The following is a 17,848-nucleotide window of genomic DNA, read 5'->3' on the forward strand; positions in this document are numbered from 1 at the left end:
CAACAAACACAAAAACACCTTATTAGCACTTTATAATTTATATTGCACCTATAGAAGTAATATCTATAATCTGTACATATTTGTTGACATTATATATAATACAAGCTGTTGTCTTACAAGTATCAAATGAGTGTTAGAGATAAAATGTTTCAGGTAAGTTCAAAGGAGGTGAAGGTGATCTAACAGCCATCAGGTCAATCAAATTTTGCCATGAAAAATTTTCAAAAGTGAGGCTTGATGTCCAAATCATATGATGTTTGTATGGTGATTAGCCAAAGTAACAGTCTAAGATGTAATGGATTTAATCCTGCTTTATACTCATAGAATAACAGAGTAGTGGATAATTTAATACCAGAAAGAAGTAAAAATGGTTAATATTATTATAGAATAGGAATAGTTTCTAGTTATACAAAGTAAATATACAAAATAGGCTAGTTAATATTAATGAAACTTTCATATATTTTGCTCAGTAAATATATTCATTTTCTCTGGAAATGAGAAATAATAATTTTTCAGGTTGGGAAACTCATTTATAATTAAGGACAAAGAAAATTACCAATAATAGAAAACAAGAAAACATTTTAGGATAATATTGAACTGAGAAAATATAATCCTAAGAGTAATTTTATCCTAAATTATTCTTGGACTCCTTGCCTTTATTACAACTAAAAATGCTACAGGGGAAAAAAGTAAATAAATTCATAAGAATTTTTTTCAAACATTTTAATTATAAAAAAATTCAAAAATATTGCAAAGTTGAAAGACTTTAACAGTGAATTGCCGTATGTCCACCCTTAATATTTTACTTGCTTTATCAATATCCACTCACCTTTCTTTATCTCTACTCATTCATCAATCCATATTATTATTATTATTTTTAAAGATATATTTTATTGATTTTTTACAGAGAGGAAGGGAGAGAGAAAGAGAGTTAGAAACATTGATGAGAGAGAAACATTAATCAGCTGCCTCCTGCACACCCCCAACTGGGGATGTGCCCGCAACCCAGGTACATGCCCTTGACCGGAATCGAACCTGGGACCTTTCAGTCCGCAGGCTGATGCTCTATCCACTGAGCCAAACCGGTTTCGGCAATCCATATTATTTTTGATGCATTTCAGAGTAAATTATAAACCTCAGTATACATCTCCGTAAAGACTTCAGCATTATGCAATTAAATCGGTTCAATATTTGCTTATAGTCTTTTCCTAAAAGCTTTTATCTCAAAAGTTTTCCCTGATGTATATTAATGAGGAACAAGGCTAAAGACTATTGAATGGTGGTTTATTTCTATGATTTATACCTATTGAGTAAAGTGAAACTGGTGGGGGTTTTGTCCTGTTTATTTGACAGAAAAGTACATTTATATGCAGATTAGTTAATATCCTGATATGAAGTTTCAATGTGTACAAATATTCAACAAGCATTAAAATTAGACTCATATGTATGCAAGTGTGTTTAATTTTTATTTACGTTACAAATAGACACTAATGTTGTCATTCGTTCTTTTTATCCATTCACTGAGTGTTTAACAACTTTTTAAAAAATCATTATTTCTGCAATGTGAGAAGTCCTGTTCTAGGTCTTAGAAGAGTCTAGCTCAATACATAGTATAAATATTACCCTGAGGTAAGCATGTTAGATCAGACAATGTTTGGCGGACTATCTCATCATGATCCCCCCTTACCCTCTATATTCTGTTTCAACGCCGCTGCAACATATAAATCTTAGGTAAGATTTTTATATTCATGTGCCGGAAAACATCATTTTCTTTCCTCCATTTTAAATAGAAAGGTGACATAACTAAATGGTAAGAGTCTCTATACCGATTAGTCTGGGTAGTGCTAGTCATTGAAGGGCCGCAGTTTTGAATAGCACTGCAATGTACAAGCCATATTTTTAAAGTGCTTAATACCAGCAGTTTATCACCCTAACCCATTAGGGGAGGACATGTGTGCATATTTGGCAAAAAAAAAAAATGGCACAAAGATATTTTCTTAAAAGGATGTTATAATGCCATATAGTATAGTCACTTTTGCAGTTCTGGCCCATTTTATGCAAAGCTCTCACCGTGTGGTCGCTTTAAAAACAGTTTGACTGGAACAGCTGCTATTTACATTTACCCTGACAGCCGGATCCTTCCTTCCTTAGTTCTGTTTACTGCTTCCTCCTGCTTGTGATGTAACATTGTTACTGGATGTACAGTGATGCTGCATCAAAAGAGGTGGCAAGTGAAGACACTCTGCTATGTAGTTAAAATGTGTGCATCGTGCCACCAAAGCTTCGTGTGTTGAGGACCCAAGAATGAATGAGGAAGTGGATCTGTGAGTTAAAATACACGTGATGTTCAGTAAGGATGACAAATCTATCGTTAAATGCTGTACAGCAGATATATTAGAGTCAACAGGTTTTAAAAAAAATAGAAATGTCAGGATCACAAAAGCATAGGAATAAATTGCTAGGTTGTTTGGTTCGTGAAAATAGAGCTCTACAAGCATCCCTGTCTCTGTGGTGGATCAAAAGGCCCACATGGGCCCGTCTGGTGTGCCTCAGTGGATGAGCCTCGACCTATGAACCTGGAGGTCACGGTCAGGGCACATGCCTGGGTTGTGGGCTCAATCCCCAATAGGGGGCGTGCAGGAGGCAGCTGATAGATGATTCTCTCTCATCATTGATGTTTCTATCACTCTCTCCCTTCCCCTTTCTCTCTCTGAAATCAATTAAAACAAAACAAAACAAAAAACACCCACATGGGCAACAAGCAAGTACAGTAACTTACAGTGAAAAGTGTGGTCCATAATCGGCCCAAAACATTTTCCTGTCTATCCCCATACACATTCACAAGTACAGCTGCTCCCACCTTATTTCTGTGTGAGACAAGGTGGAATGCCCTGATTCTTCTTCTTCTATTTTTTTCCAGAACAGATTTAAGCTATTCCTTTATTTCAGTGCACTGTGCCACCTGACAACCAGCCCCCACTCCTTCATTACTTACTCAACTGAACACCACGCTAACTTCAGCAAGTATACCCACTGTATTTCATGTCATTCCGAGCACATTGTAGAAGGAGGATACATTTGAGGAGGATGGTTTGGGGACTGGTGTTAATGCTTAGACAGGAGTATCCCAAGTGCAAGGCTTTAGGCTCTATGTGGCTACACCACCACTTCTAAAAAAAGTGGAAACCATGAAGGAATATTCAACGTTTCCGTAATAGCAGCACCGCTTGATGGCACGTATTGAGTAACTCTCTCAAAAAGCCGGCACAAGTCAAATGACAGAATATGGAAGAACATAGGAAGAGGGTTTGCTCCCTGGTTTCAGGGCATTCATATTTCCCACTCAGAAACAAAAAGTGAAAAATGAAAGAAGAAATTAAACAGCAATAATTGATGCCTCCTGGAAGTAGAAAGTGAATGGGAAAATGTTTTCTGAGGAGAGTTGATTGCTCATTTTGTGGAGATTCTGGGTTCCCACAGTATTTTACCAGAAGCAGATCTAAATGCATTTTTAACAAAAAGGAAATACACTCGGTTTTCAACTTTTTATATGGTCATTCGGGCTTATTCCTTCTTTTAAAATTATTGTATTTTAGGGGGAAGTGTACTTTAGGCAACTAAATATCAATATCTAAAACTAATTTGTACTACAGGACATTTCTACATTGTTATTCACTAGATAATTCTTACCAACTGTCACTATAAATATTGCCTTAAAAACAATTCAGGTTTAACTTAGTATTGCACTACCCAATGTTATTAACTAAATGGAAAAATTCATATGTGTTCAATCCCAGTCACATATTTCTGATTTCAGCCTTATTTACATGTACTGGGCAAGAGCACAATTAAGTCTACCTTTGGGATTATTCAAGAAAGTACCTACTAGAAAGCAAACCTGAGGATATGTTTAAGCCTGGATATTACATTAAATAAATTATCTTACATCCTGTCCGGTTAGCTCGGTGGCTAGAGCATTGACCTTGGACCAAAGGGTCACAGGTTTGATTCCTGGTCAAGGGAACATACTTCAGTTGCAGGTTCAATCCCCAGCCCCAACTGAGGTGTGTGTGGGAGGCAACCAATTGCAGTATCTCTCTCACATCAATGTTTCTCTCTCTCTCTCTCTCTCTCTCTCTCTCTCCCCCCTCCTCTAGCCCTTCTATTCTCTCCAAAAATCAATGGAGAAAATATCCTCAGGTGAAGGATTAAAAACAAAAAAATAAATTATCTTATGATATCCAGCTAAGTAAACCCTAGAGCTGCAGGACAAAGTTAATATATCTGTTATAGGTTTCCCCAAAGTATTCTGAAAGCAATGTACTCTACAACACTATATGTCATACAGTGTAAAATATAGACAGGTGCCTTATTATGTGGCAGGTTCCCTAGCTTAATGATGATTTTGTTTGAATGCCAACACTTAATTTTTCAAAGAGATAATTTTGTTCACCATTCCACACTTGGCACAGCATCTAATTCATAATAAGTACTCAGTGAACATTTGTTCAATGAAAAAGCTTTGAAATATTTTTTGGTTAATTGAAATAATAGTCTTGTGAGGCACCCTTTCCAAAGCATGTAGTGAAAAGGTAGAACAAAAGAGAATTGCTACAAAGAGCAAAATATATAGCAAACCCATAGAAATAGAGTATATTGTCTTATTAGTAGAGCCACTTAATAGACTATAGTTGAAGGCATTTTTATTGAGGAAGGGAGAGGGAGAGAGAGATAGAAATATCAATGATAAGAGAGAATCACTGATTGGCAGCCCCCTGCATGCCCCACACTGGGGATTGAGCCCGCAACCCAGGCATATGCCCTGACTGGGAACTGAACCATGACCTCCTAGTTCATAGGTCAACATTCAACCATTGAGCCACTTAGCCGCTCTGGCTGGGCTATGTGTCTTTTTTTTTTTTTTTAAGTCAGGGTTCTACCCCATATCAGTTATTCTCTGGAGTCAGGGCATCTGCATTTTTTGAAAGCTCCTGCAGTAATCACAAGCCAGTGTTGAGAACCACTGCCCTAAGGGAAAGTATTATGTAGGAATTTACTATACGTCTCCCCCAAATACAAGGAATCTGTGGCTTATTCAAAGGGAAGGCAGTCATTACAGAGCTAATATTAAACTGTCCATGCCTATATCTGGGCTCTTGCATGGGAAGTTCTGCCTTATTATCTGGCTGATATAGTATAAACTCTAGAAACAGAAAAGAACATGTGATGGTAGAAGTGGGGACAGCAATATTAGGAAAACAAAGCCATCAGTTTATTGAAGAAGTAGGGAGATTTTGTGTAAGATTAAGTTTGCTTTTCATACTGGTGAGGAAAAAAAATGGATTATCAACACCCAGTGTGTTGACAACTGGGTGGCCATATGGGGAAAAATAAAATAAAATTGGATCTATAACATACATCCAACAACAAAACAAAGTCTAGATACATCAAAGATTTAAACATAAAAAAGAACCACAAAGTAATTAGAAGATGAAATGGGATTTTTTTTTTTAAAAAAAGGCCTTTTAAAGTATGATAATAAAAACTAAAAGCCATGGAATGAAATAGATGAGAAATATGATTATATTAACATCAAAAAGTTCTGCAGGACATAGACATAAACAAATCAAACAAACAAACCAAACAGACAAACAGCAAACAGATAAACCAAAGCCAGGAGTGGAGAAACTTTACAATTCATATCAGAGACATACAGCCAATTTTTCTGATATATAATGAGTATTTATGCATCAATGAGGAAAATATACAAACTCATCCCATAAGGATAAAGTAAATGAACATATAGAAAAGCTCATAAAATTTTCCTAAAAATATACACAACTCATCTTCCTTCATAGTGTAGGTAGCCTTTTTTTATAATCAATCAAATTAGCAAAAATTTAAAAATTGACAGTATCCTGCTTGGATTATGGTAGAGGGAAGTACTATCATATCAATACTTCTTACCCCCATTACTGATGGGATTCTAAATTTAAAACCACTATGGAGAACAATCTTCCATAAGCTTCTGAAATTACAAATGTAAATATCTCTTAGCCCTGTAACACATCCCTAAGAATTTATTGAATAGATGTGCTTGCATATCTGCAGAATTATTTACATTTAAGTGTGAGGTTACTCATTGTACAGCACTGTTTGTGATAGCTGAAGATTAAAAACACCTATATGAAATTCAGTAGGGCACTGGTTAAATAAATTACAATGCACTCGAACAATAGAATACCATGAGTGTTTTAAAGAATGGACAACTTATAATCACTAAAAAAAACCAAAACACTAAGATAAGATGAGAAAAAAAACTCAACAAGCAGAAAGTGCGTATAGTAAAAAACCCATGCATATACTCATATGTCATTGGAAAGGAATAGAGTAACCGATGACATTTGTTTTCTTCCAGGAGGGGAACTGAATGATTGAAGAACAAAGAAAAAAGGAGGTAATTCACTATATATTCTTTTTCAACTTTTGTATTTTTTACCATTTGTATAAATTATCTATTTAAAATGATATGAATTCAAAGCAAACTTACTATCTGGCCCTGTTCTTACATTTAATTCATGTTGTAAATTAAAACATAAGCAATTCCAAAACATCCACTGCTGCTCAGTAGGAGTTAGACATCAATAATAACAATTGCAATTTTATTAGAACACGTAGGAATGTTGATAAATGTGAATATTGGGAGAAAAGCAGAACAGAGTGGTTGAAAAGCGTATTAGTTGAGGCACAAAGTTTGAATGACAGTAACAGAAAAAAGAAAATGAAATCACAAGGAAAATAATGCAGAGACATATCTTTAGTGAGCATAACAGCTTACAAAAATGTGTAATGAGCTGGACCAAAGGGGGCAATAGTGGCTTCAACACATTTGCCTTTTCTGCCACAGTCACCATGACAAGCAGGCTTGAAAGACACTCTGAGCACATAGTCAACACAAAGTCATATGTGTAGTAGCCTATTTCCTCTGCCTCAACCTCTTCCCCCTAAAAATGAATGAAATCATAGATTCGGGTAATATTAGGAAGTAAGTAAATGATTTAAGATCATCTAAGACGGTGTCTATTTGTTCATAACATTGTATGATACGATCTCTGTTTCATTGCGATTATTGAAAATTCTGATAAATACTAGTTCTTACTAATACCATTTATCAAAGCAGCATCTCTCAGATAGAAATTATTCTATAACTTAGAATAAGAAATTTATAGCCCGGCTGGCATGGGTAGGTAGTTGAGTGTCGACCTATGAACCAGGAGGTCATGGTTTGATTCCTGGTCAGGGCAATTATTTATTTATTTATTTTTTTGCCAGGCCAGGGAAGACTCTACCTGGGAAGTGCCCAGTCAGCCCACTGGGTAGGTCCTCTGGATTACTAGTGCTGATGGTTCTGCCTGGAGACTTGCCCTTATCAGATGTTTAAATATTTTATAAAGCTACTGTGGGTAGTTATCTTGACATATGAGAACTGAAAGTTCAGGAATAGACCCAATTATGTGGAAGCATTTGGTTAGTGATGATGGTGGCCTTTCGAATCAGAGTGGTCAGATTGTTCTTGGGAGCCACCGGGCCCCTGGCAAGACCATGGCTGCTGAGGGCAGGCAGGTTGCGAGCTTGATCCTCAGTAGGGGCCATGCAGGAGGCAGCCGATCAATGATTTTCTCTTATCATTGATGTTTCTTTTTTTTTAAAATATATTCTATCTCTCCCTCCTTCTCCCTTCTTCTCTGAAATCAATAAAAATATATTAAAAACAAGAAAAAAAATTTACAGATGAAATAATACCTACTGGTCTAGGGGGAAAAATGCCATTTTCCGAGACCTTGAAATGAATGTGTAACACAGGCTTTACTAGCATTACTCTATTGAGCCCAATCCCATTGACAGCTGTGAAATGCACAGCCCAATGCTAGAGCGTTTGGGTGCCAATGGGAACACCAGAGACCCTCATGACTGAGGTGTTCCAGGGCATTGTCTGACTAAACAGCATCAATTAGAGTTATGATAACAAAGAGTCCATTTATTATCCTTTTTATATCATGTGTAGTTTTAGAAGAAAGCTAAAAATCTTTATCCCAAAGGAAGGACAATGTGGGATGAGATGTCTGAAATGGGTAGTGGAGGAGTTATTTGGGGATGACAGTCCTTTCAGACCTAGAATTGCCATGAGTCCCTGGAAACTAGCCTTAAGCTCCACAGTCCATTAAACACCCACTGTGGTACCAATATAAAAGGCAATGACTATCAGCTTTGTTCTCAATCCCATGAGAAGAGCAACTGATGGTAAGCATGCGCTGTGCATGCATTATCAAAATTCTTGGCCAAAGAATGTTAGTGTTTGAATCCTAGAAGCCTCAAGCTTTTTTCTTAAAGTAAAAAGCCATGAACTAATCACATATCAAGCAAATGTGATGTACCTCCACTTGCTACTGCCTCTTCTATGGGAAAGAATTCATTGTCAGATTGGTTGTTCTTTTTCCTGGTTTCCTGGCAATGCAATTGCATAGGCTCGGTATTAAAGAAAACAGGGAAATAGCACCAAGTGATAGCATTCCTTTCTCTTACCTTTAGTTGGTATATTTGGACTAGAAAAAAAAAGGGTTTGTAGGGTAATCTTATAACTGACTGACTGAATGACTAAATGGACACCCTATTGAAACTACAAGAGACACTGTTGATGATCAGAAAAGAGAAAACAAACCAAGATGTAATGCGATCCTAAATTCGGGCAACTAAGTAGTGTCAGAGAGTTCAAGTGATGGCTTGCAGGGATCAGGCCAAAACCTACTCTCTGACATCCCCCGAGGGATCCTGGATTGCGAGAGGATTCAGACCAGGCCGAGGGACCCCACCAGTGTGCGAATCTTTGGACTGAGCCTTTAGCGAATATAAGAAAGCTGAGTGACCATTTTTGATGAATAGAAATCTAGATTTTTAAATTTTTTGGGAAAAAAAATCTAAGATGTTGCTGGCTTTTACAAAAATGTTTGCTTGAAGAGGAACAGTATTACCCAGAGACATGATTAATTCAAAGCTTTATATTCACACCAACTACTAACATGGTGAGGTTTTAATTTACGTACCATCTAACACTGCACAAGCAAAACAAAGCTGAGGTAACAGAATCAGACCCATGTTAGCACAGAAAGGATCAAGGTCACAAAAGTACTAAAGAAAAGCATCAACTATTTCAATATCCCAAGAGATTGATAAATGGGAGTTGGGTCACCATTTTTCTGTAAACAGCTGGCATCGCCCAGAGGATTCCAAGGACTCTGAGCCTAACGCAGCACATGGCATCTTGCTGGCTGGAAAAGAGCCATCAGTTGTCACCACTAGCCCAATGAACCCTATTTTAATTTAGGTGGAATGTCCTTGTTCTTCAAATGTAAAGCTCTCTTCATGTTCTAAAATTTGTTTTTTTAAACTGTGGGTCATGACCCAAGATGCAACAGTCTTTAAATAAATTTAGTGGGATTACAATCAGCATTTAAAAAGAAAGCAAATATATGGAATAGAATAAAAATATCAGAAAACATAGCAGTTAGTGATGAAACTTAAAACGTGTGTGTGTGTGTGTGTGTGTGTGTGTGTGTGTGTGTGTGTAAAATACAGTGTGCATTTGAATCATAATGTAATATGTGAGTAGTTGAGTAATGGAAAAGGTCCCTTTGCTCCTAACTCTCTTTTCCTCAGTTCCATCAAAGTGCCTGGAATTCAACAACAACAAAAAAGATATATTTCTCTGTACCTTTAGTATTTTGGAGACTACAAATGCATCTAATTAGCCGAAACCAGTTTGGCTCAGTGGATAGAGCATCGGCCTGTGGACTGAGGGTCCCAGGTTCGATTCCAGTCAAGGGCATGTACCTCGGTTGCGGGCACATCCCCAGTGGGAGATGTGCAGGAGGCAGCTGATAGATGTTTCTCTCTCGTTGATGTTTCTAACTCTCTATCTCTCTCCCTTCCTCTCTGTAGAAAATCAATAAAATATATTAAAAAATAAAAATAAAAACAAATGTATCTAATTAATTTGAGTTGTATCTGGGAAGAATAAAATCTTAAGCTTCATCAGCAAAGGTTGATGTGACTTCTCTGTAAGCAGAGACCAAATGAGTAGAACACAAGTTAGGCACTTTTGTGAGAGGCAGCTGAAGGAGTACATGGCAAGACCACGAGATCATCCTAGGATCTCACATATTTAGCCTGCATCCTCTCTGTTAGCATCGATCGACGATTCCCACACAGGATACTCCAGTGCTTTTGGCTACTATAAAAATCAATAAGAAGAAATGCGAATATATCCTTTTATGGCTCTTCAGTTTGTACTGCCCAGTATATTCACAGACACCATGGAGAAAAGTCTTTCTTAAGGCCTTTACTTTTCACATCAGTTACAAATTTCATGAGAATTCATAGTCAGTCCATCCTATGTGGTGGAAAGGATCTCAGGAAACAGAGCAATGACCCTTAAACCTCATTAAATCAGAATCACTGGGGGTGTTTTTAAAAAATATAGATGCCTGGGCCATACCCCCAGAGAATGATTTCAATTGATTAAGGGATGGGGTCCAAGCATTTTAAATAAACCTCTCAGTCAATTCCACTGCAGAGTTGGGTGTAAGAACCAATCAAGTCCCACTATCCATGCGATTCCTATGACATCGTGAACAATTGTTGTGTTAAATAGCTATAATTTTATAATTTCTGCTCACTTAAATTGAGCAGAAATCTTTCTCCTTTTAGAATCAATACCTTAGTCATTTTTTTCTACTTTGCCCTTCTTCCCAGTCCCCCAACCCATATGAGTGGATGACTGGTCAACTCCTTGTACCATATGTCATCTTGCAGTATGAACTCACTCAAGCAAACACAGCACAGCTAGAGAATGCAGTAACAGTAATACTTAGTAATATTAGTGGCCAATAACATTATTGTTGTAGTTGTTATTATTACAATTAGAGAACAATGCAAATATAACGGTTAACAGCAAAGTCACCAAAGTAATTTTGCCAAGACAAATGTCAAGAACACACTACTTCACAAAGTTGTACAATAAGTGGTATGCACTGGTAATCCACAAAAATACAGGATGTGTGTTTTTGTGTGTCACTTACTTTTCACCCCCTACAGCGTCTTGTAGACAAGAGAGCAACCAATGCAAGAAAAGTGCCATAGGAGTACTTAAGTGACTCTTGGAAAAAAGCCTCTTTGTTCATATTTAAAACAATAGCATTCTGGGTTACAGAACTCTCCTTTAACGTTCAAAAGCTCCCCCATAGAGTTAAAACGAAACTTCAATAATACCTCTTCTTAGAAGAAGATTGAATGAGAATATGTAAAGTTTAGTCCTCATAGAAGAAACAAAAGATAAACGGGGGGAAAAAATAACTTCTGGGAATATATTTCTACCTCTGTCTCTACCCCACTGGTTAACCTTAACTTTTCTGTAACTCAGTTGCTCTACCCATAAGCCATGGAACTGCACGTACTTTAGGAGATAGATGTCTGCTAGGATTCAAATGCTGTGTCCTCAGGCTCAGTATCATGCCTAGACTCCCATGAACTCTTTATAAAGAATTATTATTTACCCTATAGATCATGTTGCACTGAGTTACAATGATTTAAGTCAAATTGATCAGAACTCTAAAACAAACGATAATAAAAATGACAATACTAGAGCCAATTTTTGATGCTGTTATTTAGGGCATACTTGTTAAAGTACCTCAATCTTCCATTGTTGCATTCTTCCCTATTATTGCTGAGATCCATAAATTAAATAATGTTATGAATTATCTGATCTTTATATTAAATGCAATTTAGTAATTATGAAGATGAATTGGAAACTTTGCTTGTAACTGTTAACTATCCTGCTTAACAGTATAGACCAGCGATTTTCAACCGGTGTGTCACAAAAATTTTTAAAACATGCAATACCTGACTATTCAGTCAAGGGCACTGACCTCTTTTCCCTTCGATTGTCAAATTAATAAAATGACAATAGCCAACACAATAATAGCTGTCGGGTATGAATGAACCAAAATTATGCCTATTTTTTTTATCAGATCAGCAAAAATATATTTTTTGGTGCGCCGCAGAATTTTAGTAATGAATTTCTGTGTGCCATGAGAGGGAAAAGGTTGAAAATTACTGGCATAGACAAAAATTAGTCAGCAGAATGTAATAACCCTGTGCTTCAGAGGATTGCTAACCTTCCATCGTTACTCTGCAGAGCTGAAAAGCCATACCTTCAACTAAGGAAGTGAGGAGGGTGACATTGGCTGCTTTCCGTCTTCCTGCGGGTAAGTTCAGGCCCAGCCTGTCCAGCTTCTCTCTCAGGCAGCGGCCCCCATTCTTGGACTTCGCTCTGTCCGAACACAAGCAAACACTAAGTTCTGACGATTCACATTCTGAGGGAAAATATGAGAACTCTTGACCACTTGAGGAATTCAACATGGGACAGAAGATGTAAGAGCTGAGGGTTGGGGAGTGTGGTGTCGGAGACCCACAGGGCTGGAAAACAACGTTAACATACCTTCTCAGAATGCCTCCCAGGAGTGAAGCATTGAGACATTCGGGTGGGGAGAGGCGCCTCTTCACCTCCGCAATGGTCACCTTGTATTTGGAAGTAGAACTGAGAAGGGACAGCCGGCCAGGGACAGAGCAAAACAAGTCTGTGGGGTTGACCACGCAGGTACCACCTTTGGAGGGAAAAGCATATTGTATGTTAATGACAATGAGAGGTGATGGCTGCATGAAAGACAGTTAACACCAAGGCTCTCCTCGGGATTCAGGGAGGCATCGCACACCTTCCTTACACGCACATCAGCTGAATCATCTCAGAGCTGCTCTGTAGATGTCCTTTCAAATGACACTCAACATTTTGTCTTTCAAATATCCACTGGAGATGTTTATGATAGATTATCTTAAGTAAAAATTAGCATACTGTGGAGTGTAGGCTGACCCATCAGTGTTCATTTTGATATCACGCATACCAAGAAACACTTCAATTAATTAAAACCTCCAAACTCCACCAATTAATCACGCAAAAGGTAGGTATTATAAATCCATGGCTGTGTGTACATGTATGTGTGTGCACATAGAGGGATTTATTTTATCCATGACTTAATATATAGATGAAATTTTTGAAAGCTCTTTTCCAAAAAGCTTGAGGGCTGCCATCTCCTTTCCTGTATATGTCTACCAACTACAGGTACCACTCAAATTCATTTGCCCACTTCCAGAAACTTCCAACGCATGTGGGTGGATAATAGGTCAACCCTTGGGATCATCACACACAGTCAAGCACAGCACATGACCTAGCATACAGTAACAGGAACACGGTATATGTGAGTGGCCAATAATCTCCAGGAAGCCCCTGGAGCTCTGCTCTTCTCCACGAACAAGAGCACATTTCCTAACCTCAGGCAGCTGAAGTAGAGCTGAGGACCCACAATGATCCTTGCTGGGGAGAGCATCCTGCTGCTCAGTCCTCCCTTACTGCATCATTCCTGAGCCAATGTCCACACACTGCAACAAGGTGGCTACAAAGCCCCAGGATCCAAGGCTGCTCTCAGCTTCCCACGCCCCAATTCACTGAGCAAGCTGAGGGAAGAGCTTCCTTGGCAAAGCCAAATTCAAAGTTTGCTTTTCTGAGCATACATTTGATTTCTTCGGTTATGAGCTATTTTAGACTCATCTCCAGAAAAGGCTAACGTTCTATGACAAAAAAGAAGGGGGGAAAACTGTAGGTAGAGGGAGAAAATGCTCAGGAGAGTGTTATCCAAAATATTTTTACTCAATGGGTGGTCCTCAACTGGCATCTCCTAGGAGCTAGTTGGAAATGCAGAATCTCAGGCCCCAGCCCAGACCTTCTGGGTCAGAATCTGCATTTTCAAAGACCCCCAGGTAGTTCGTGTGTGCGTTAAAGTTTGAGAAGCACTGGTCTAGTACTCACCACTGGCCTCCCACATACTCCTGCCCTCCTACTGAGCAGCTCTGGAGTCTCTGGCATTTAGATTCTGGGCACAGTTACCAAGGAACCTGGGAGGAGTTTAAAAAGGCAAAGGGGTCCTGGATCTGGGTGGAGAGAACAGGCTAACCTTGTCCTACTCTTATAGTGTTTCTACCCCTGTACTTTCTGGAATTCCTACTGGCAGTCTTACCGTTATCTGAATTTCCCCCCAAAGTGCTGGGACTAACGCCTTTCTCCCTGAGCATTCTGTGGCCGGTGATCACCCTGCATGTCCCTCAAAGGCAGAAGAGGGGATAGTGAGAACATCAGAGGAGCTAGCTCTCTCCAGGCAGGAAGGTGGGTCCTGTACACTAGGCTAAATGCCTGTGCTCGTGCCTGGATACCTGCCCTCAGTTAAAACCTGAGGGGCCGCCAAAACCGGTTTGGCTCAGTGGATAGAGCATCGGCCTACGGACTGAAAGGTCCCAGGTTCGATTCCGGTCAAGGGCATGTACCTGGGTTGCGGGCACATGCCCAGTGGGAGATGTGCGGGAGGCAGCTGATCGATGTTTCTCTCTCATCGATGTTTCTGACTCTCTATCTCTCTCCCTTCCTCTCTATGAAAAATAAATAAAATATATTTTTAAAAAAACCCTGAGGGGTCATCAACTTAATTGTCAAACTGAATTTTTTATTATTATTATTAAACTTGTGGCCAACACCATGGGAAACCATGCAAATGCCTTCCGCAGGAGCTGGAAACACAAATTTACCTGTGCTTCCCCAGCTGTCATTCTCAGAAACAATTTTAAAATAATAGCACAGGATTCCCCCCTTATGCACAGGGGATGAGTTCTAAGACTCTGAGTAGAAGTCTGAAACCACAGATAGTACTGAACCCTATATATACTATATTTTTTCCTATATATACTCACACTTTGCTGCTTCTCTTTGGCATATCTGAATTGCCAGGATCACTACTCTTGCACTTTGGAGTCATTATTAAGTAAAATAAGGGTTACTTGAACACAAGCACTGTGATTAGTCATCGATCTGATAACCTAGATGGCTACCAAGTGACTTATGAGTAGACAGACGATGTAATATGGATATACTGGACCAAGGGGTGATTCATGTCCAGGGCAGGACTAAGTGGACGGCACAGGATTTCATCACACTACTCAGGACGACATGCAATTTAAAATTCATGAATTGTTTACTTCTGAAATTTTCTATTTAATATTTTCAGACTGTAGTAGACCTTAGGTGACTGATACTGTGGAAAGTAAAATCGAGGATAAGAGGGGACTACTATAATGATAACAATAATAATACAGTTCTCCTAGATTTCTGGGCTCAAAAACACGACTATACTTTTGGTTATGCTCTCACTTTATACCTGCAGATGCAAAATGCATTTTAGAAATAAAGTGTGACTTCGAAAGCATTGAGAGGAACAGAAAAGTAAGCTAGGTATAGGTGAATCTGGGCTTTAGTGTCATATTATGAGAACTGAGAACCTGAGAACTTTAGAATTTAGGTCACTGTAAGGTCATCTGAAGCAAAAATATCTTTAAAAAGCCATAATGATACCTATAGTCAAAATTCACCCAGCCCTCTACTGAAAATGGGCCTCCACCCACAGCCACTAGGAATCATAAGCAAATGCATATTCTTACATAAAGCCCCTTCTCTTGTACACTAGCCTGTACACAACTGAGGGCACAAGACCGCTCACCCAATGTGTCTCAAGTTTATTATGAGTGAGAGAAAAGGGTCTGTGCAGGTATTTATTTTCCTGGTTGCTAAGGGAAAGGACACACTTTTAGACCTTTCCTATCTTTACTAATGTACAGTGGGTTTAAAACCTTATTTAGAGATTCAAAATATTATAATTTTTGTAAAAGGAGCCAAATTAGGCGTTCTCCAATAGGAAGCAGCGCTCTTTGGGGAAGGAAAACCCCATGTGCTGAAAACCAGCTGCTCCCAGGGAAGCCGTTGTTCAGCTACCTAGCTAAGCGCGGCTCTCTGGGCCCTTGGTCTTCCTCCCCTGCATCCAGGTTGGGTTTCTGGCTTATGCTCAGATAAGCATTCAGTAGGTAAGTCATACAGGCTGCATATTAAGAGTATGCTTGATACACACACAAATTGCCTGGAGGATTTATTTTGTATTCAGATTAGCCATCAACTCTAGAGTCTTTTGTTTTTTATGTCATAGCATCTTTAAAGGGAATTTCTGTTGCTTTGATACTTGGCATTGCTGCAGCCTTAGGGAACTCTCTTGTCCTGGCTAAAGATTTGGCAACTTGTAAAGTTTACAGCAGCATGGGGTACCTCCTGCTATTCTCCCCGGTTTATTTTGAAGGGAGGAATTAAAAAGCAATAGGTCAACATAGCCAGAGTTCTGCATTTGGAATGAAGGTCCCCAGGAGGTGGGGATTCTAGAAGGGGATCCAGACAACTGATGGCCATGGTGAGATTTCAAAGAAGGAGCATCATGCAAGAGTCAACCATGCCCAGCCATTTACAGCGTCCATCCCCAGTGTTACTAGTTGAAATTCCTCACGTGCCTGTGTTGCCTGCCAGCTCTTATTGAAATTATGTAATATTCATTTTAGGTCCAGCACTCCGGTGAGGGGTGTCTCTGCTGCCACAGCCAGGGTCCTCACGCAGAACTCTTAGAGCACACCTCTTTTCCGTTCATAGTGCAGAGAAGCGCTACTTCCACGGAGGTCATTGTTTTTTAAACTGAAACCTGGAGATAGGGTGTCCTATTTCCAGTGTTGCTGTAAACTCGGATGTGTAGCTATAGTAACAGCCTAAGAAATCAGGGACTATCTACTCAAAACCACTGGCCTAGGACTTGGCTATCATAAAAGGGACTAACTTTGCCACCGCTATAGGAAAATGTCAGCCAAGGGCTTAGTGTGTGTATGACAAAGTCATGCACAAAAGAATAGAAGCAGGTCCTTCAGCCAGCAGACCTTGTTAGATCCCAGGCCTCTAGAAGAAGCAGGGGGCTGGGGCTGCGCCCTCTGTGGCCTGGCTGGACAAGTCTGGCCCTGTGTCTGCAGGCATGGGGGGCGGAGGGGGGGCGTGGGAGTGGGGGAGTGGAAAGAGGACTGGGCTGCAAGTGACAGGCTGCCTACTAGCGATCCGTTCGATTGTAGGCGAGTAACTCTGGAACTCAGTCTGGCCATCTGAAAAATGGGGATGCTCACAGCTGCTCTACTTACTTCCCCAGACTGCGAGGAGGTGCAATGGGAAACGCATCCACGCATGCTCAGCGCCCTGAGCAAAAGCCACCCAATCCCACCCTGGCGCTGAGCAACTACCACGTCACTGGGTGCGAGCTGTGGAGCGTGACAGGATCCCCACCCACCTTTTCGGCGCTGCTTCGGGATTAGAAAGCCACGCGCCAACGCGCTCTTTCCTCTTCTCATCCCAGGCAATTAGGGCAGAGGAAACAGCCACGGTCGTCTCCAAGGAACCGCGGCTCCCCTGACGCCCCCAAAGCTGCCTCAAAAAGCCGCCGCGCCGCCCGCTCGCTGCCGGTCGGTGTTGACATAATTAGACCAAATCTTGAGAGCAAAATAAATGTTCTGTTCGCCTTACAGCCAAACAGATGTTTACAATTCAAATGAAAGAAATACAAACGGCAGGGATTTTTTTTCCTCCCCTTCTTCATCTCCAGTGATCGCTCGTGGTTTTTTGATTTTTTTTTCCTGACACATTAAAAATGTGTAAGCGATTACGAGAGTTTCCTGTCCCAGTTTGTTCTGCTGGTGCATTTCTTCGAGGTACACACGTTTAAACGGGGTGGGGTAGGATCATTCCCGGCGGCTTCCCCTCTAGCCTCTCGCCCTTCTCAATCGC

The 17,848-nt window shown here is 39.8% G+C and overlaps 1 protein-coding gene across 1 annotated transcript in view; it reads right to left on the minus strand.

Annotated features, from left to right (window-relative positions):
- The window catches only part of TFAP2D (transcription factor AP-2 delta (activating enhancer binding protein 2 delta)), a 52,362-nt gene that overhangs the window by 24,089 nt on the left and 10,425 nt on the right, over positions 1 to 17,848 (minus strand). Inside the window, exons 4-5 of the mRNA XM_006765709.2 lie at positions 12,554 to 12,719; positions 12,267 to 12,385 (exon numbers count right to left, since the gene is read on the minus strand). Coding sequence (XP_006765772.1) covers positions 12,267 to 12,385; positions 12,554 to 12,719 — 285 coding nt within the window. The remainder of the gene's footprint in view (positions 1 to 12,266; positions 12,386 to 12,553; positions 12,720 to 17,848) is intronic.

The sequence above is a fragment of the Myotis davidii genome, unplaced genomic scaffold, assembly GCF_000327345.1.
Source record: "Myotis davidii unplaced genomic scaffold, ASM32734v1 scaffold240, whole genome shotgun sequence".
Lineage (NCBI taxonomy): Eukaryota > Metazoa > Chordata > Mammalia > Chiroptera > Vespertilionidae > Myotis > Myotis davidii.